Source organism: Lissotriton vulgaris, chromosome 6 (genome assembly GCF_964263255.1).
Source record: "Lissotriton vulgaris chromosome 6, aLisVul1.2, whole genome shotgun sequence".
NCBI lineage: Eukaryota > Metazoa > Chordata > Amphibia > Caudata > Salamandridae > Lissotriton > Lissotriton vulgaris.
The window spans coordinates 477,793,998-477,815,880 of NC_141694.1; the positions used below are offsets into that span (position 1 = coordinate 477,793,998).

Consider the following 21,883-nt stretch of genomic DNA (forward strand, 5'->3'; position numbering starts at 1 on the left):
GCCTCGTCGCCACGAGTGTCCGCCCAAGGCGCAGGAATGAGTGGCGTCGCTGTGATCCGTGGGCAACCGTAGCAGTAGAGCTGAGCCAAGAGCGGCGCAGTGGATGCCACCACCACCCGCGAGCCCGCAACCGCCACCGGGCGTCTCGAAACTCGAGGACCCCGGTCTCCAGCCGGTCACTAGGCCGCACGTCGCCGTCGCCTCTTCTTGATCACAGGAGAGAGAAAAGCGCAGGATCGATACACCGGAGCAGGCAGGGGACTCCACCGAATCGGTGCCAGTCACTGGGTATCAACAGCGGGCTCGGGGGCCAGGATAAATGAACAGATTAAGTCCGGGCCGACGGGAGCTCTACAAGGCTGCGACCGCCATCTTCGCCCGCCAAGCCACGCCACCAGCATATCTTTTTAAACAGGGCACCAACTACTTTGTTAATGACACAGGATATCAAACAGTTTGGGTAGCGGTGGAACATTTGCTAATAAAGCACATACCCCTTACTGCAATCTTGACAATGCACCCCTCACAACTCCCTCAATCAATCAATTAGGGATTTGTGAAGTGCACTGTGGAAGGGGGATGCCACTCACCTCAACCGGGCGACACCCGAGTGGGGATACCACGACCTCTAACCCTCCTGCGTCTCTGACGACCAGGAATCCTTCTCTCTTTTTCCCCCTACTGGAACCCGACCAGGTGACCGGACAAAGACCCTACCCGGAAGCGGAGAATCCCGAGCACCAGGAACCCGGAAGTGCCGAACCGGAAGCATCCTGTCGGGAAACCGGAAGTTCCGCCCCCTACCCCGGACCAGGAACTATAAAAGCCGGCGACGAAGAGAGGAGAGCGTTCCAGATAGCCGACTCGTGGCAGGAGACAGCGCGCAGCGAACCATTGAAGGAGAGCGGACAGAGTGAGAGGATCGAAGACGGAGAGTTGGAGGACGTCTGGACCGAGGAGTGGTGGAGTCCTCTGGAGGTGGCTGGAGAGCGGCCGTAACTCGCTGGAGAGTTACGGCGGGGCACGTGAGTACCGTGTTACCGTCTCCGTGTCCCCTTGTGAATAACTGTAAATACTTGTATAGAGATAGAACACACTGATAGCACACCTTTGCACTGTATATAAATATATATATTAGAGACACTGCACCTATAACGTGTACCATAGTCCTTACACCCCGACCCGTCACGAGAGCACCCCTCTTCTACCCTTCCCCCACCTCTTCCCCCTCCGTCTACAACCCCTATCTGTTCCCCCTCCTCACGGCCATCTCTGTTCCCTCACGACCCTGGTGTTGGTACTGGTACTCCGAAAGTCCGTGCTGAAAAGGACTAAACCCCTGCTTCTCTGTTTCCCTCCGAGGTTATCCCAACGCCCGGAAGACGTGAAGACCTCCGGAAGATCCATCAGCCGGCAGATACCTGGGAACAGACTACAGCTTCACACCCTGAACTCTGTACTTACTCCGGTTTTGTCATTCAGAACAATAAAAACAGCTACCATAGCCAAGTATATACGGCCTCCACGCCTGTTATTCCGGTCCGCAGCAACCCCCAGTCCACATGCACTAATCACCCACGAGAGTCTCAAGGCGCTGGGGTGGGAGGGTGTGTGCAGCTTTGTGCCATCCGAAGATTCAGGTCTTAAGGGTCTTCATGAAGGCTTGCAGTGTGGGGGTTTGTCTGATGCGGAGTGGGATTTCGTTCCAGGTCTTGCATGCGATGAAGGAGAAGGACCCTGGCCCCTGGCCCCCCCCACCCCCCACCCCCATGCTCTACAGTTGCGAGGGATTTCGGCTAGGGCAAGATCGGCGGATCAGAGGCTTCTCTTGTGTGTGTAAAAGGAGATTCTTTCGTTGAGGTACTGAGGTTCAATATTGTGGAGGGATTTGTAGGCTTGAGTGAGGAGCATGAAAGTTACTCTCTTTTCGACAGGGAGCCAGTGGAGTTCACGCAGGTGTTGGGTGATCTGGTGTTGTCGTGGGATGCCGAGGACAAGTATGGCTGCAGCGTTCTGGATCGTCTGGCGTTTGAGGAGTAGAAATGTGTTTATTCCGGCGTAGAGGGTGTTCCCGTAGTCCAGTCTACTGGTTATGAGTGCATGGGTGACGATCCTTCTGGATTCGGGGGGGATCCATTTGAAGGTCTTGCGGAGGTTGCAGAGTGAGTTGAAGCAGGTGGAGGATACGGCGTTGATCTGTTGGTGCATGATGCGGGAGGAATAGAGTATGTTGCCGAGGTTGCAAGCGTGGTGTGTCGGAGGATCCACCCCCATGCTGAGGGGTGGATCCGAGGATGAGGACTTCCGTTTTCTCTGAGTTGAGCTTTAGGCAGCTGTTGCTCATCCAGGAGGCAACGTCTTTCATACCTTCCTGGAAGCTGTGTATGGTGATATTGGGTTCGTTGGTGAGGGAAAGCATAAGCCGGATGTTGTCGGCGTAGGATACTATGCCGAGTCCATGTTTTCTGACGATGGTGGCGAGATGGGCCATATGGATGTTGAACAGCGTTGGGCTCAGTTAGGTTCCTTGGGGTACTCCGCAGCTGATCTCTGTGGGTTCAGGGAGGAAAGGGGGTGTGATTCTTTGGCTGAGGAAGGAGGTAATCCAGTCGAGTGCGGTTCCCCACATGCCGGCATTGTGGAGTCTGGCAGTTAGTGTGCAGTGGGGTCGAAAGCTACTGATAGGTCTAGTAGGATAAGGGCTGCTGTGTTGCGCTGGTCGAGGAGGGTGCAGCTGTCGACCGTGACGGCTAGGAGGGTGGTCACGGTGCTGTGGAATCCGGATAGGGAAGAGTCGAGGACCGAGTTGGCTTCTATGAAGTTGGTGAGCTGGATGTTGATGATCTTCTTGGGGACTTTGGCTGTGAAAGAGAGGAGAGAGATGGGTCGGTAGTTCTTGAGGCCCGTTGGGTCTGCGGTGGGCTTCTTGAGGAGGGGCTTGACCTCGGCACGTTTCCAGTAATCGGGGAAAGTGCCTGTTTCAAGGGAGCAGTTGATGGTACATCCTAGTTCTAGTGCGATGGTGGAAGATGTGGGGTGTGCAGGGCGGGGGCGGGGGTGGGGGGGGGGGGGGGGGGGTGGGGGGGGGGGGGTCGGTCGATGCTCCGGAGTGTATACTTCTCATGGTCTTGGCGATGTCTTCTGTGGTGACAGGGGTCCTGGCAGTGATGGTAGGCTGTTTTGCATTGTCGGATGGAGGTGTAGGGTCAGTGTCTAGGTTCTGCTCATCAAAGTTGCTGTAGAGAGTTCGGATCTTGAGATGGAAGTAGGAGCCGAGTTTTTCGCAGAGGTCCTGGGAGGGAGGTACGTCACAGGATTCGCTGGGGAGTCTGGTGAATTCTTGTATGATGCTGAAGAGTTCCTTAGAGTTGTGGAAGTTGATGAGTATTCTGGTTTGTATCAAGTTCTTCTTTGCCGTTCTGCTGAGTTGGTAGTGTTCTGTCATGGGGGTCTTGTAGGCGGAGCATGCTTCGGGGGTTTTGCTGTTCCTCCAGGCATTCTCAAATCGTCAGCACGTGCATTTGGATTCTCGGAGGTCGGTGGTGAACCAAGTGACTTTCGTGGTGTGTTTGTCGGAGTTCCGGTGGGCGAGGGTGTCTGCGCAGTCAGTGATCCATCTGTGGAATGAGTTGGCGTCGGTTGTGGCGGAGGAGGTGCGGAGTTGAGGGCGGAGTTTAGGTGCTCCTCTGTGATCTTGCTCCAGTTCTTGAGCAGGGAGCGAGGATTGGGCCTGTGTGAGGTGGGCTTGGAGAAGGAGACGTGGACGCAGCGGTGGTCCGTCCAGATGTGTTGGGTGGTGTGGCTGTCTCAGTCCGATGTTGGCGAGGTTGTCCAGGAGGGCAGTGGAGCTGGGGTTGTCAAGGTGGAAGTTCAGGTTTCCGAGGAATATGTAATCCAAGGATGCGATGGCATGGGGTGTGGTGAGGTCTGCGATGGTAGTGGTGAACGTGGCATGCGGCCTGGGAAGTCTGTAGGCGAGGGTGCCGCGTAGAGTCGTTAAAGATCTGGAACTGGAGGTGCTCCATGAGGGACGTAGAGTTGTTTGCGCTCGATGTGGTGAGTCGGAGGGAGTTTTTGTATACGATGGTGAGTCCGCCTACAGGGTGGTTGAGGCGGTCCTTCCTCTTGATCTTGTATCCGTCGGGGAACGGCGGTTGCGATGTCGGGTGCGGAGCTGGCATTGGTCCAGGTTTCTGTGAGGAAGGAGACGTCATGCGAGAGGGTGTTGAGGAGGTCCCAGATTTCTAGTGCATGTCTGTGCAGGGAGCGAAAAATGAGGAGGATGTAGTTCGAGGGTTTAGGTGTGTCGGCGTACGGTGGGTTGATGGTGGTGGTCGGCATCCAGAGGTGGATGAACGTGTGGCGGCAATGTCTGCAGGAGAACTGGCCTTGGGTGGTGTTCGGTGTTGACAGCTGGCAGTTGTTGTTTCTTTGGAGTTGAGTGCATGGAGTCTTGCTAAGTCATAAGACTGGTGAGTCGGAGGACCAGGTTTTCTGGCTCTGGTCACGGGCCGGTTGTGGACGGGAGCAGAGGGGCTTGCCTTTGGCGTACCAGTGGTGCGGCCGCCATTAAGTAGGGGGAGGGCGCAAACAGGTGGGAGGGGCCACAGAGGCAGCAGCAGCTGGAAGCGGGAAAAAAGCAAGGTCAGAACTGTGGCGGAAAAGGCATGAAAATAATTCTAACTGAAAACGGTAGAAAATACAACTTAAAAAGCTGAATATAGCTGAAAAGGGCACAGAATGAAATGCAAGAGAAAAAGCCACAAAATACAACAGAAAACGGCACAGAATGAAATCCAACTGAATAAAACAAAACACCATCAAATGAAAAAGAAAAGCAGGCAAAAGCGAGGCGAGATGCCAGAAGGCAGAGAGGAGAGTCCAGGGGACTCGAACCGTGCAGTGCTGCGCAGGAGGCTGGGGCACTAGCAGTCAGGCCTGAGGCGGAGCTGCCTATGGAGAGCAGAGCTCAGGGGGTTTTGTTCGACCTCAGCACGCAGCAGCCGCCATTAAGTAGGTGTAGGGCGGAAACAGCAACTGGAAGCTGGAAAAAGAAAGGTCAGAGCTGCGGCGAAAAAGGCACAAAATGAACTAGAACTGAAAAAGGCAGAAAATACAACTGAAAAAGCTGAATATAGCTGAAAAAAGGCACAGAATGAAATGCAAGAGAAAAAGGCCCAAAATACAAATGAAAAGGGCACAGAATACAATCCAACTGAATGAAGCAAAACACAATCAATTGAAAAAATAGCAGGCAAAAGAGTGGCGAAGTGCCAGAAGGCAGAGAGGAGAGTCCAGGGGACTCGAACCGTGCACTGCTGCGTGGGAGGCAGGGGCACTAGCAGTCCAGATGAGGCAGAGCTCTGTGCTGGGAGAGCAGAGACCAGGGGGTCTTGCTTGACCTCAGCGCGCAGCCTTCACTCTAATTACATCATACAGAATACTAAACAAGTATTGGCATAGCCAATAGGTCTTGCCTTTGGGACCTTGTAAGTGTTTAGTTTTCCAGCACAATATCCTTGGTGCAACAACATCAAGTGTTGCATGGCTTAACACTTATAAAGGTCCCAAAGGCGAGACCTATTGGCTAAGCCAATGCTTTTTTTTCCTGTAGTGCCCACCTATCATTCATCGTGGCCAGTCACCCACAGTCGTTACTCCCAGTCCAAGGGAGTGCTGCCCCCTGCAATAGCCCGTCCCATCCCGCCTACACAATACGCGAAAATGTCACCAAGCACACCTGCTTCCGCCGAACCGCCCATGTCAATCCAAATTAAGCAGCACGGCGCGAATACCTTTGCTATTATCTTCCCCCCTAACCTCTCATCTAAAGCGAGAAGAAATCACAAACATAATGTAATCAGACAACACCCAGAAACGATATTTGTAGACATATACAACTGCTCCTCCAAAGGGCAGTTGAAGATGGATTTCATCTTCCACACTGATGAACCTGAGAGCTGGAACACCACTCTAAGAATGCAACTATACATATCTAAAATGACGACCACCTCACATAGCTGCAAACTGACGACCTCTCTTCCTAACCAGGCAACAAGAAAAGGTAATAAAGCAGGGACCATTTACGCAAATGGCACAGTTCTGATACAGGCCAACAACGAGAACTTGGAGGCCTTTGACTACCTCTTCCCTACTCTTTGCGCCTCTCATCTACACACTCTTTGGCCCGTATCAACCCAGCCCCCCTCCCTGATCAACCAACCCCTTCAGGAGAAGCAATTATCTACCTCCACGCCCACATTGAGACCTCCCAATCCCCCTCTAGAATCTCCTCCCACTCCTCTGTCCCCACGAACCGAGACAAGGAAGATCAATCCCCACAGCACCCTCAACCTGATCCTCCTCTACATTACCCCATCATCCCTCGGGTCCGGTCTACTGACCCCTTTCTCTCACCCGAAGAAGAGCAACTTTCATCGCCCCCTCAATCGCATCCTCCTCAACAGCACAACAGTATGTATGTATGTATGTGTCTTGTAAAGCGCACTGCTGCCCTGAGGCGTTGTGGTGCTGTAGACCGCTGGGGAACCCCTCCTCGCTATCCCTGTGAGATGGTCCCTACTGGGTATCTCCAAGGTGAAACCAGGCATCCCCGGCGAATGTGGGGGGCCGTTGTAGAGATGAGGCAAGCTAATGCCCAGAGTTGCCGAGTGTGATCCCTGGTTAGAGTAGGCACCGAGGCGAGAATTATCGAGTCCGCTGACCCTGGTCCACCACCCTGCCACGTCGGGAATTGAACCCTGGTCCCGGGCCGTTCTCTGCTTCCGGGTCTGCCGCCTCTAACCAGTGAGCCACACCACTCCATTGGGCTCGGTCTACTGACTCCCCATCACTCCTCTAGAAGCATTGGGGAAGAGCCCTCGGCTAATCACCCTACCAAGGGTCCCGAACAGAGACAGCCTGGTGGTCCCTTCCAGCATTAGACCTCACAAGACGACCCTGCCCCCCACCCCACGAGTTGTCCCAACCTAAAACTGCACGCCACCTGCCCCAAAAGACTTGGCTCACCGGCTAGATCTACTAGAAAATGAACTAGAAACTATATTCAGAGGCCTCGATGAAATCCTTTCCAACCTAGACAAGGCGAGAAAGCCCCAACATCCCCAACCAATGCCCTCCTATCCGGCTGAGCCTACTCCACTAAAACGCCAACTCGTGACTGCTCCCGTACGCTGAAACAGACTTCTGAGGCCCAATAAAACAGACACGATGATCCCTCCTCAATCTCTCACAGGAACCAAAGCACACATGACCGGAGCTCAGAGCCACACTAACAAGGATGTGGAGACACAAAAACAAAGACCATCCTGAATGAAAGCAGCTATGTCCGCTAAAGAAGCTTTGGACCTAGCCTCCACTTATGACTCCTCTTTCCTAATGCCCACTAACTCCAATATCCAAGTGATCATGGGCTTTGTAAGAGACCTCCCTCCCGCGAAAACTGTATGACCCCCGCCCTTCCTCACCTCCATATCGAGGGCCTCATTAGGAAAACATCTGAACAAAAATAATCCAGCGACTAACTGCATGCTCATTAACTGTAGATCCGCCCCCAAACATACAACGGATTTAGCTGAAACCATCCTATCTCAGAACCTTGACATTGCGTTCATCACGGAGACATGGCTAAAGGAGACCTCCCCACCTTGTCTAGACTGGCTGGTACCCCCAGGTTTCACCATCATCAACAAAGACAGAAAAGGTCGACGAGGGGGGTGTAGCCATCATACATAAAGACAACATTGACATCGCTGTAACAGACTCATGCAAATACAGCTCTTTTGAATGTCTATCTGTCTCCATCAAGACTAAGGATAACCGCCCTTTAGTTGTTTTTCCCTTCTCTATCACCCACCTGGCAATTCCCCCACTTTTGGCGAACACCTATCTGACCTGATTGCCCACTGCACTCTCAAAGACACTAACTTCATAATCCTGGGTGATCTCAACTTAAGCTGGAACGAAACCAACAACACATTAATTCAATATCTCAACAATCTCCTTTGTGATAATAACCTTTCCCAACACTTCTCTGAAGAAACCCACAACAAAGGAGCGACCTTGGATGCAAACATTGCCCATCAAGACGTAATCACGATCAACGAAATATTCCCAGTGGACTATTCGGATCATCACATGACTTTATTCAGCATCAACCAAAGAGTCCTATCCCTGGCCCCGCTCAAGATCCCCCCAAATGGTCAAGAAATCTAAACCAGATCCCCTTGGACATCATGGAGGAGAGACTCAAGTTTCTCCTACCCAATGACAAAGATCTCTACACACAAACAACCTCACCTCGCTTTATAACGCGAATTTGGGATCCCTTCTTGACCAACTAGCACCCTTGAAACTAAAAATAAAAGCGACCCACCCCATCCAGATCCTGGTTCGACTCTTGACACTAATGAAGAAAGGAGACAACTAAGGGCCGCAGAAAGACGCTGGAGGAACTTGCCCTCTACCTACCATTGTGACAAACTCAGAACTATCCGGAAGAAATACAATAATCACATCACAAACAAAAAATCTATGTTCTTCTGCTCTGCTCTGGAGAGCGCAAAAAATAGACCTAAGGAACTCTTCATTATAATTAGACCGCAAACCTCCAAACCAGATACTTCCCTGGAGCTGGCCTCCAAAGAACGATGCAACAACTTTGCCAACTTCTTTGATGATAAGATCTCCAAGATCGAGCACTCTCTGGCCACCAACCACTCCCTCCCCCTCCCTCTACTAAACCCTGGTCACTCTTTCAGCCCATTCTAGAAGAGATAGTCAAACTTATCGCCACCTCCAAACCTTCATCTCACACCCTTGACCCCCTTCCTGCTCAACTCACAAAAAAACTGAAACTCTCCCTTGCCGCACTGTGGTGGATTATCAACAGCTCCCTAAAAACTGGAGTAGTTCCAGACTGTTTGAAAGTGGGACAAGTCACCCCTCTACTAAAAAAACCTGGCCTGGACAAAAATGACTTAAACAACTTCAGACCCGTCTCTAACCTTCCTCTTCTCTCCAAAATCCTAGAAAAATGTGTTCTCCATTAACTAACTCGGCACTTGGACAATACCAGTCTCCTCGACTCACATCAATCGGGATTCAGGAAAGGGTGCAGCACAGAAACTGCAATCCTTAAAGTAATTGATGACCTACACAATTCACTGGACTCAGACCATTGGTCCCTCCTCATTCTCCTAGACCTATCAGCGGTTTTTGACACAGTGGACCACATTCTTCTCCTCAAAGGTCTGGAAGAAAGAGCCAGACTTGACGACATGGTCCTTAACTGGTTCTCCTCATTCTGACACAACCACTCACAAAGAATCAAAATCAGAAGCTCCGAATCCGACCTCCACCCAGCCATAAGGGGAGTTCCCCAAGGCTCAGTGCTCTCCTCCAAACTCTTTAACATTTACATGGAACCCCTCACCACCCTACTCAGAACACGAACATGCCCTTTCACCTCTACACTGAGGATACACCACTCTACCTGGAAATTTCCTCTTCTAAAGACATCCATAGACTAAATGAAACACTAAAGGAGGTCCAACGTTGGCTGTCAAGCAACCATTTAAAGCTTAACCCAGACAAAACTGAACTACTTCTTATCTCGAACAAAGAAGAGAACCCACAAATGAACAAATGGCTAAAAGATATTGATTCGCTCAATGGGAACCTCTCCTTGGCTGACTCAGTCACGTCCTTAGGCATCACCCTAGACTCTAAACTTGATCTGACCAAACACATCAAGATTTCGGCCAAGAGTGCCTTCCTTAACTTGAAACTTCTAAACAAAATTAAACCTTTCATTCCATCCAAAGATCTCAAACAAGCCACTCAAGCATTGGTTCTGTCATGACTGGACTATGGAAATGCAATCCTCTCGGGAATACCCAAAACTCACCTTGCTCCTCTGAAAACTACCCTCAACGCGGCAGCCAGAATGGTCACTGAAATAAAGAAATTCGATCACATTTCTCCGGCACTAAAAGAACTCAAGTGGCTACCTATAGAAATGCGGACGAACTTTAGAACAGCCTGCCTCACCCATAAAGCCCTTCACACAGAAAAAACCGAATATCTGGCAACCAAACTCAGAAAAGCAGGTCAGAACAGGACTCTCAGAAGCTCTAACTCCCTACTCCTTATCCCACTCAAAGCACGAATACAAAAAAACACGGCCAGGTTCTTTGCCGGAAATGCTCTCAAAATATGGAACTCTATTCCCCCCACATCAGAACTAATCCTTACTTCCTGAAAATCAAAAGCCAACTCAAAATCCTTTTCCTCAACCGCTCCCTATTGAACAGATAGGAACCGCTTGGAGTGTTCAAAACGCCTTTGCTCTCCTATACGATGCGGTAGGCCATCTCTACTTTGACTCGTATCCTGAATGCCTCGCTGACTGTATTATATTTGGGTTCTTTTGCACTGCTCTCTACTTGTTGTAAAGCGCTCCGATACCTTCCGGTCAGGCTAGTGCTATATAAAACTTCTTAAATAAAATAAATAAATAGTGAATTTGGCTCGTTGTTTTATAACACTCCATTTCTTAGGGGATTTTGCAGACAGGAGAATTCTTAGATTGCGTCCTTCCTTTAACCTGAAGATAAATCGTCAATTTAATAGAGATCAGGAAATTGTCTTACCAATGTTTTATCCTAACCCCCAAGATTCCAAAGCGGGACGTCTGCACTCGCTAGATGTTAGAAGGACTCCTATTTGCTATGTAGAGTGTGTCTGGTTTCAGGATCTCATCTTCCATTTTCATAAAAAATTTTGGCCAGCTAAAGGGGTGCAAACCCCACATACCAGTCTTTCCATAGGTGGATTAAGTCTCACATATAAAGCAAGGGTTCCTTTCTCTCTTGGTATCCAGGATAGGTCAATCAGACCGATGGCAACTTCTTTGGTAGGAGCACAAGGAGCTTCCGTAACAGAATATGCAGTGCTGAGACCTGGGCAACACCGTCCACGTGTTAAGCATTATAGAATAACACAAGGAGTGGACATTAACACTGTTTTTGGTACAAAGGTTCTTTCCTCTATGGAATGAAATGGGGAGGATCGCCTTGTATGTGTCAAATTCTGAATATGCAAATCTTAGATGTTCTGGTTTATTTGCTTTAGTAGATCTTACCATGTGATCCCTTTAAGTGAGAGGACGGTAGGCTAAATGCTTTAGTAGACCATCTCAGTAGGCTTTGAAATGTGGTCCTGCACATTACACACATATCTGAGCAAACATACTTTTGAACTTATTACTTACAAGTTGCACATCCTTATGCAGCAGTAGCATCAACTCAGTGATCTATCTCACCTGCTTTCAGCAGTCTCCACTTGCCAAATAAATCATTTATCAGGACAGGTACTGGTGTGTTTACTGTGCTTTGTGTTACAGCTTATAAGGAGTTGAATCAATTAGCCTCAAAAGAACATCTTGTCACTTTCGTCTCTCTACTCAGCCCTCCGTTCTGCTCTCCCCCACCCCTGCTCTCCCCCCCTACGCTCCCTCCCACCCCCCGCACACACACACCTGTATTTTTTTTCCAGCACTAACTTTTACATCCTGGACAAGGGGTGGATGAGGCAAGGAGAGGTTGTTATTAGAGTAAGTGTTGCAGAAAGTGATTTTGAAAAGAGGGTGGGCTGGTCCGGGGCGTGCCCAGCTCCCCCTCTCGGAGACCATCTACCCACAGAAGAAAAGATGTGGGCACCTGCAGTGACAGGCCGCATATGCCGCTTCCCGTGTACGGCCATTCACAGGGGCCTACAGTGGCGGCCCTTTGTGCTCATAGAGTCACTAAACATATTAATCTGTTCTCCCAGGGGCACGCCATGCGCGCTCCTGGAATTATTTGCATGTTATGCCCAAAACAGTTTGTACTGTTTTAAGAACACCAGGACCTCCGTAGCCTGGCACAGCATGACGTCACACAGTTACAGATGTTACATTTTACATATCACAGACTTTACCATACAACTATGGACAGAAATTACGACATTTGTTGATAAACCTGTTGCCATTTTAATGAACATTGTTTTCATTTACACAACCACAGATGAGAGACCAACATACTTTGCTCACAGTGGGATTGTGAGTATTTTGAAAGTGATGCATCAGTGTACTGGAACGATTGTCCGTTTAATTTGAAACTACCCTGGGTGCAATTTCACCCGAGTCTTCCAGCTGGTCCTCGGTGCCAACCGATGGCATTGATATGCGGTGGCACCTATTTGTTTGAATGTTTTTTTTTTAATTAATCGGGCGATATCTTCCCAGTGCTCTGATGGTCATCTGCTGTCCAGTCCGTAAACAGGTGCCTAAAATCCCAACTGTACTACAAACGCACTTACAGTCATTCAATAATTTGTCTACTGGAATCGCAACTTCAGAAGTGGCATGAGAACCACAATGTTGTGCCAGCAAGCGTGCAATAATTATTATTCCGTAGAGCCCCCCGCCCCCTGCTACATGATGCCACTTGGAGGGGGGCTAATGTTGCCCTCCTTGCATCTCTAACTGCTCCCATTCCCACAATAAACGGCCAATAGGCCAAACAGGCAAAAGGTAACCAACCTCTCGGCTGTGAGGCTTGAGATTTTTCTTTTTACCAATTTTGTTCCATTACTCTTTTCATATTCAGCAGCTCTTTCCCCGTTCTGCTTTCTTTTCAGGCACACTAGGCCTTTGGTTCCATTGTCGTCAGAATAATGCCCTTGGACACCAGGTTGTGAATGGAGACAGAGGCGGTTTAAACAAACTGGGCCCCTGCATCCCCCCTGCCCAATTGTTAAGTGAATGGGCCTTCTGCATGCGGCTGCTAGGAAACACTGCCAGTGCACGTCCAGCTGTGGGGGCACTGCCTGCACAGTGGCAAGGGCTCTTTGAAAGCAAGGGCCTGCTTCCAGGCAGATAGGGAACCTTCCTTTGTACACACCAACCACTCAAAGGGAGACAACTCTTTACCATACGATTTATTGTGTATAATACGGTGCACTCTACTGCACTGCTGAGCTGTGTTATGCCACGGTGGGTTTTACGGTAGCGTCTTAGGTCTTGGGATATTTGAAGTGCTCTGTTTCTATCAGAACTATTATGTTAAAACTTTATGCTGCGTAATATTCTTACATTATTATTTATGTAGGTTTTATATACTACTAGTGTTATCCTATACTTTATAGCTGGGCTTAAAATCGGAAAATGTACCTGCAGGTACTCTGTATCAGTGTGCCTGCTTGTTTCTGAGATGTGCCTGTACTCTCAAATTAAAAGCAGTAATGTCTCTTTTGAGAAGTGCAGGCACCTTCCCTCTCAAACTAGGAAAGTGCTGATACTCAGTACCGCACAGTACCGCCTCATTTAAAGCATTACTTTATAGCTGATGTTCTATGATGTAAAGCTGTTTGTCGTTATGTAATGTCATTTTGTTACCGTGGCGTAAATAATGTTATTATGCTGTAGTATTAGAGCAACAAATTCTCAGCAAACTACAGGGTGTCTAGATAAAAGCAGGCATGGCTGGCAGGGAATGTCTGTTTTGTTTCTAGGCGTGAAGTTGGACTTTGATGGAGGTCCGGAGCCGAATCTGTGCTGCGTTTGGCTCGGAAGTCGCTTCTCTGCTGCGGTGTTGTAAATGTAGGTTCCACACTGGATGACTGAAGCAGGTAACAGGGCACTGGCCTTAAAGGCCTGACAGTGAACATTGGCATGTCATGGTGGTTTGGGGAGGGAAGTTCGCCTGTAAGTCAGGAATGGCGAATGCCCCCTATGGGTTACCTTCCCACTACCAGCATGTGACGTGATTATGTGTACGCCCACCTCTTGCCCCACAGCGGAAGACATCAATTCATTCCAGGGCGTTTATTAAAACGGATAGTTGCTTCCCTGTAAAATGGATCAAAAAAAAAAAAAAAAAAAAAAAAAAGAACAAGGCCGCGAGTGGTGCTCCCGTGCCACAGCGAAACATTGTTTCCTATTATCGCGGACGCCTCTGTGCACGATAATTACAAACAGATGTCAGGCCTGCGGGTAACCGACACCAATAGGCTATGGGCGGAGCAATGCGCCTGCCTTTGGCAAATTGCGTGCTGTCTTTGTTAAAAAACGGACAACAGGCAAATAGCCTGGGGCTAATGGAAAAGCACACACGCAGCGTGTGCGAGCATCTGAAGCGATTTCTGAAACCCCCTACATGAAGTCTTCGCCAGTACAGCGCATGCGCGCTGTTACAGGCTCGATCTAAAAAGCTCTTTTGAGAATAAACTACCTTTCACAGATCACAATATATAACTCCAACCACAAACTCATAATTGATGACCAGCTAATATTTGGCTTGACTGGTCAAACAAAAATGTCAATCTAATTAAGGATATTTCTGAGTGTAAGCTGTGGCCTTTGTCCACTCTACATGCCCAATTAGATCTAGATAACATGGACTTCTATAAATTCTTGAAACTGAGAATACTGATCACAAAGCATCCAATACAATCTGTTTACCCCTCACTTCTCACACTGATCGGACAACTACTCAAATCTGGGCACACTGTGTCCAAATTATATAAACGCATCCTACTGGCCCCCATAAGGCTCACCCTCGAATTGAGCAAAAGTGGAAAAAAGAACCAAACTGCAACAATATCAAATGTGACTGGAAACGTTTACATAGGACTCCATTTATATACAAGATTTCAACTTCACGATCCCAACCAAATGTATGATAATTAAGAGAGCAAACTGGACCCCATCTAAACTCCACAAACTTAACCTTAGTCAAGATCCTAAATGCAGGAATTTAAGCTTACATGATGGTGATTTGGCCCACATGCTCTTCTAGTGCCCTATCCTACAAACTTGCTGAGATAAAATCTTTGATTGCATAAAACACACTTTTAAGATTGAACCCATCAACGAATTCTCATAAGTAATCCTGGGCTACCTGGACACTCAACTGAAAACTGAAAATGACCAATGTTTTCTAGATTTAATGCTCACTCTTGCCTGCAAATTGATTCTTAACAACTGGAAAAACGTCATCTTCATTTCTTTCCGGATGTGGCAAGAATGGCTCACATTTCTTAGAGGAGCACAGAAATCCTCACTACAGCTCTCACTATGGTGCCCGCCACAGCGGCCGATGTGAGATGTGCTTGACGCTACGTCCTTTAACTTCGATCTCCCTTGAACCAAGAGACATGTACTACAGCCAACGTATTTTAGCCCACATCATCTCAAATCACTGCATGACTACATTTTCCCATAGGGGTCCGTCTTGAGATTAAAGCACAACCTTGACATTCATCGCATTACCACCTCATTACCTAGCGTAATGGTCTGCTGACAGTGGTTTTCCCTTGTGCCTTATAACCGTGATATGTTACACCTCTTTAATATAGAACTAAATGTATCAATGATTTTATTACAATGGAAATACATTCTTGTTATTAAATAAGGACACGATTTGTAACCAAACCAACAGATGGCAGAATTGAATCTTGGTGTAGAAATATGCACAATCTTAACCCCCCCTTTTTTTCTGTACCCCTTATATATACACATACGTGTAGAATGGTGCAAGCTACACGACACGCTTCCTAATGCTTAACTGCACTCTTTTGATCAATTTATTTCTGCAGCTGTCCTCACGTTTGTTATCCTTTGCAATAAAATTTAACAAAACTACTCGCAAAAAAAATCACAAGGATGTTGGAAAAAGAGGACGCAAATTTGGCGTGAAAACCTTTTGCGGAAAAAAGTTATGGATCCATAAGTGCGAACTACCCCAAATAACCTAAAAAGGGCTGGGTGGGGAGTTTGGGGTACGTGTCCCAGCAGTTAAGGGGCTAAAGACAGAGTTAATCCCTCTAGAACTGTTAGCTAATACCCCTCTTTGGTGTTGGCATATATGACTCAAGATAAATGGAAATATGCACGTTTATCCGGGATGCTACCCCAAGCCGAACTGCTTTTCGGCGAATCTAAAGTACCACTTTTAATGAGGTTTAATATACCACATGCCATAATTGTAAATAGATTGACTTGGGGGCGGGGTGGCTTTATTGTCACTGACTTGCCATTTATCTAGCCCGTATACTATAGGATAGAGGCGACAGCAGGATGAATGATGGAGTGAATGGTTGGTTATTATGCTTTATTTCGATACATAAAAATATCTTAAAAGCAATACATACAATCGAAATTTAAAAAAGATATACAACAAATATACATAGGTATACATCCTTGAGCTAAAAAAGACAATAAAACATTGGAATATATACAATTAAAAAAATGTATTTAGTATATACAGTTAAAAAGGAATTAAATGGATACAGAAAGCCTATTTAATCAGATCAACCAAGACCATTTTAAAAATTTTGAGATGCCACATACTACAAGGGGGGCGGTATCTGTAAGTAAGATTCGAAGGGCCACTGTATACTGGCGGGTGCCGAATGATCTGCACACAGGTTTAAGTCAGCGCTTTCTTGGGTTACAGTAATCTGGGCATTCAAAAAAGATATGGGCAACCGTCTCCACCCTCGTGGAACATAGGGCACAATAGGGAGAATGCTGGGAGGGAGATTTCCATCTCGATGTCAAGTAGCCTATTGGTAGAGTACCTACCCTAAGCCTAAAGTACAGAGCCCTATCGACCCCCCCCCCTTCTTTTCTGTACCCCTTATATATACACACGTGTAGAATGGTGCAAGCTATACGACACGCTTCCTAATGCTTAACTACACTCTTTTGATCAATTAATTTCTGCAGCTGCCCTCACGTTTGTTATCCTTTGCAATAAAATTTAACAAAACTACTCGCAAAAAAAATCACAAGGATGTTGGAAAAAGAGGACGCAAATCTGGCGTGAAAACCTTTTGCGGAAAAAAGTTATGGATCCATAAGTGCGAACTACCCCAAATAACCTAAAAAGGGCTGGGTGGGGAGTTTGGGGTACGTGTCCCAGCAGTTAAGGGGCTAAAGAGAGAGTTAATCCCTCTAGAACTGTTAGCTAATACCCCTCTTTGGTGTTAGCATGTATGACTCAAGATAAATGGAAATATGCACGTTTATCCGGGATGCTACCCCAAGCCGAACTGCTTTTCGGCGAATCCAAAGTACCACTTTTAAAGAGGTTTAATATACCACGTGCCATAATTGTAAATAGATTGATTTGGGGGCGGGGTGGCTTTATTGTCACTGACTTGCCATTTATCTAGCCCGTATACTATAGGATAGAGGCGACAACAGGATGAATGATGGAGTGAGTGGTCCCTGACCTTATAAAAAGGTCCCCAACTAAAGTACAGATGCTACCACTACTTACCAGTAAGAGCAACCCGAAGATACACCAACCGATCACAACCTGATTGTAGGGCACAATGCCCGCCTCCATCGCCTCCGCCATCTTCACTCACTTCCTGCAACACAGCCTGCGTGCCGTTGATAGGTGGCGCGTGATCCATGCGTCACCGGGGCGTGCGCGTACTGTCACGGTGTGAGGAGGGAGCTGATTGCAATTTCTGTAGGGTTGATTCTGATGGATGTATTCGCGTGTTTCGGGGTATTTTCTTCCTGCTTGTCTGCCAGATATTAATTTCTTTTCAGGCAGAGATTAAACGGAAGGTAAGGAAATTGTTCAAGTACAGAAGAAAATGTAAGTGCTTATCCGAAAGAAGGGGCATCGATATATAAATATACGGTCGTTTCCTATAGTATGTCCCGGTCCACACTCACAATCCGTGTGAGGTCAAAGACGTAGGAATATTTAGGTTTCGGAAGTGTTAGAAAAACTACAATGTCACTTTAAATCATCAGGTGACCTTTGTTATTTTTATGTCATCGGGAGTAAGTACTTTAAACTTAGTTTCACGTTACGTTGTTAAAACTAGAGGTGGGCGAGCCTACCAATTAAAAGGGCTCATGAGCCGAGCTAATGGTCTGGCTGGCATGACTCTTTTAGAGCCCGTGCACGAGTCGATCCCTGAAAATGTTTGCCATGTAAATCCCACAACAAGCATTACATAAAATGTGAAGTCTCTTCAACATTCAAGAAAGAGTATTACTTAAACATGGAAAAGCTATGACAATAATACATTACGCTATAGCATTGCACTGAGAAGTACCTATTAAAATGAATAGTTTTTAAACATAAAATTAGAACTATTGTGATCACGCCCTCAACATAAAGATATGTTAACAGTCAGTCAGTCAAAGCTTTTATTTTCGGTTAAAAACCATAAAAAGACATATTACAAATTCATAAGTTGGTATAAAAAGTACAAGTTAAAACCATTTAAAAAGACTTCACAATAAAAGCTATATCACAAAATATACAAAAGGACGAGTGGGGACAATATGCAAACACACGCCCATATCGTAATGGAAAGCGTGGATAAAGCCCTACACAGTTTCCCAAGAGGAGAATGTCCCCACCATAATCGAGAGGAGCACCCTTGGCTAGTGGGGCGTGTTCTCAAACTTCCTTTTAAGACTGCACACCTAATATACCACATGGATAAAAGGAACCTTGATGTTGCGAACACCGCCAGGGCCGAGGTGTCCGTTCTTAAAATTCTCAGCACTTCCCTAAAATCTCTGAGACCCCTGGACCTGCCGTACTGTACTATCCACTTGGCTCAGCCATGGTATCTTTCCCACACCACTTCTAGACAGGAGATCGCGCAGGTCCTCTCTATAACTCTCTAATTCTAGAGTGGACCAGAGTAGTCTCCAATATAGGAGCGGGCGATTCGAATCAATTTCCTGTATGGGGACTAAGCCAAGGTCAAACCTTAGAGGGGTGCTCCTAGGGAGTCGCAAAATGCGTCTAATGAAGCTGTTCTCCGTGAGGGAGAGCGAAGGAGTATTAACATGCCACCACAGATCAGCTCCATAGATCGCACCCCCTCGCGCCTGCACTTTGTATATTTCAACCGGCGGACCTGCCAGTTTCTGAGACGGTTCGTTAAAAACTTTTAAAATGCCACCCGAGGATTGAGACAATTTCAGATTAGCCCTAGCTATGTGGGAGGTCCAATCCATTTTATCATTAAGGGTAACCCCCAAATAGTCGAATGTGGACACTCGGTCCAAAGGCAATCCATCCATTTGAGGGTGGGGACAATTTGTTTTCTTATGATTATACACCATGTATTTAGTTTTGGAGATATTAATCTCCAGGTCCCTCTTCTTACAGAACCCGCAGAAGGCCTCCAATGTTCGCTGGACACCCCCAAATGATTTAGACAATAGGAGGGTGCCGTCAGCCAACATTAGGGCCAGTATCCTTCGCCCTGCTAGGCGGGGGGAATCCAAGTCCTTAGCCCCGGCTAGATGTTCAATCAACCCGTTCAGGTATAAAGAGAAGAGCGTAGGGGCTAGGACACACCCCTGTCTCACGCCCTTATCAACAGGAAACGGGGCAGACAGTTCCCCACCTTTTCCAAACCTGACCCTGGCATAATTGCCCTCGTGCAAGCGCCTTAGAAGATCGCACAAATAAGGCGGGGCACCCAACTCCAAGAGCAGAGCCCAAAGCTTTTCCCTGTTGACTAGATCAAATGCGGACCTAAGGTCCACAAAGATCAAGTACAGACTACCCGCCCCTAGAGTAACAGTCCTCCAGTATACAAGCTGGAGTCGGAACAGTTGATCGATCGTGGAGACCCCCGCCCGAAATCCTGCCTGCAGGGAGGTTAGGATGTGGTGGTCGTCCATCCAGTTCTGCAACCTGGACAGTTGGACTCGGGCGAAGAGCTTCTGAAGTACGTCGATCAAGCTGATGGGCCGGTAGTTTGAAGGGTCAAGGGGGAAGCCTTCTTATAGATGGGGATAATTTCCGCACCCAACCATGTCGTGGGAATATCCAGACCCTGCATGATGGCATTGAACACAACACAGATGTAGGGCGCCCAGACCCTTTGCTCCGACCGATAAAGGTCGCCGGGGATTCTATCCAGGCCTGGTGCTTTCCCTGCAGCCAAGCTTTTAAGCACTGCATTGACTTCCAGGAGAGTGCAAGGATGGTTGACTAGAACAGTACCACACAAGGGCACGGTAGCCAATGGTCTTGGTAATTCCTGCACAGCAACTGGGTGGACTAAGGGGCCAAGTGAGTATAGGGGTTTAAAATGGGCAAGCCACATGTCCTCACTGAGATTAGGTAGTATGGCTGGCGACTCTGCCACCGATTCCCCCCCGGACCAAGTTCCAGAAGGACCTATAGTCCCGGACAGCGAGCGCCCTGCTCACCATGTCCCATCTGTCCACCTCCCATTCGGACTTGGCCTCCTTGACTAGATTTTTATAAATTCGTCTTGCCTTCCTAATCCGTGTGGGTGACCCAGTTTTTACCTCTTTTACCAGTGCCGTTTTTGCCGCCCTGCAAGTTTTGTTAAACCAGAGATTACCGTTCTTCCGGGCCCCAGACCTACCAGGCTTAGTAGTGTAAAAATAGACTGCCAATGCGGTAAAGAGCTCGTTATGAGTGTGCTGGAGGGCCAGAAGGCTTGATGGATCTAAGTTAGACACTGACAGGTCACTGGCCACTGATAGAGCCCCAGCTACATGATTGTGAATTTCCGCTAGCGTATCCGGGGCTACTGCCACCTTTGCGCAACGGATTTGTCTGCCTCCCGCCGTTTGCAGGTAATTCTCATTGTGTGAGGGTTCCACTGCAGTCTGGGTTTCTTGCGCCCCTAGGTGGGTAACCAGTTCCAGCGATAAGAGATTGTGGTCACTCTCGACCCTGGGGATGACCTTAAACGTTTTTACTTTTGCCCAGAATTCCACATTAACCAAAATGTAATCTATTGTGGTACTCCTGTCTGGTCTGTTGAAGGTGTGGGCTCCCGGTATATCTGGTAGCAGTCTGCCATTGCATGCCCTGAGGGAGTTAGATACCACCAAGTTATTAATGGCAAGAGCTAGTGGCGATAATCGCTTTACTGGGTACATCTGACATTCAGAGATTGACCAAATCTCGTCCTCCTCGGCAGTTACTGAGGGGATCCCCCCAAGTGGCTCAAAGTGACAGTTGAAATCTGCACCTATCACCGTGTTATAGGAAGAGGGGAAGGATGAAAGTAGAGCATCCAGGGCCTCTAGGGTTGATAATCCTGGCATAAGTGGGATTGGGCGTAAATAGATGTTAATCACGGCCACCACTGAAGCATCCTTAAGGGTGAGGAGAATACAGAGTATGTCTGGGCTGTGTGTCTCTACTACCTTAGCTGAACACCCCAGGTGCACTGCCACCCAGGTGCACAATCCTCCTGATGGTCTTCCCCTTGGTCCCTGTACTGCCGGTATATGGTAGGACGCGAATCCTATCCTTAATGGGACAGACAGGAGCCAAGTTTCCTGAAATAGGCAGAGGTCATAACCATCCATCAAGTCTCCCCACTCCGGGATCGACAGTTTTGCCCCCAGACCTGCAATCCTGCAATGTTCCAGGACCCAATTAAAGAGTGGCCATGGGATCCCTGCCCAACAGGAGATTCCAGTAGTATGTCTAGGGGCTTCAGCTCCGTCCGGCAGGCCCTGGGGTGCGGGAGCCCCTCTTACTGCAAGCCAGCCATGGGTCCAAGCACTGGGGACGTGGGTCCATTGAGGGCCCAGGGAGGCTCTCCCTGGCCTGGCTAGGGTTCAGAAGCTGAGCTTAAGCTCCGTCCAGTGGGCCCGGGGGTGCAGGATCACCCGTCCTGCAAGCCAGCCAAGGGTCCGGGCGCTGGGGACGTGGGTCTAATAGGGCTCGGGGAGGCTCTCCCATGCCTGGCTTGGGTTCGGAAGCTGGGATCACGCCCTGGGCTTGAGCTCCGTCCAGCCGGCCCCTGGGTGCTGGAGCCCCCGTCCTGCAAG

At 48.2% G+C, this 21,883-nt stretch overlaps 1 protein-coding gene across 1 annotated transcript in view; it reads right to left on the minus strand.

The window, feature by feature from the left end:
- The window catches only part of LMBRD1 (LMBR1 domain containing 1), a 686,985-nt gene extending 669,506 nt beyond the window's left edge, over positions 1-17,479 (minus strand). Inside the window, exon 1 of the mRNA XM_086926465.1 lies at positions 17,349-17,479. Coding sequence (XP_086782591.1) covers positions 17,349-17,429 — 81 coding nt within the window. The 5' untranslated portion in view covers positions 17,430-17,479. The remainder of the gene's footprint in view (positions 1-17,348) is intronic.
- Between the last annotated feature and the right edge of the window lie 4,404 nt (positions 17,480-21,883).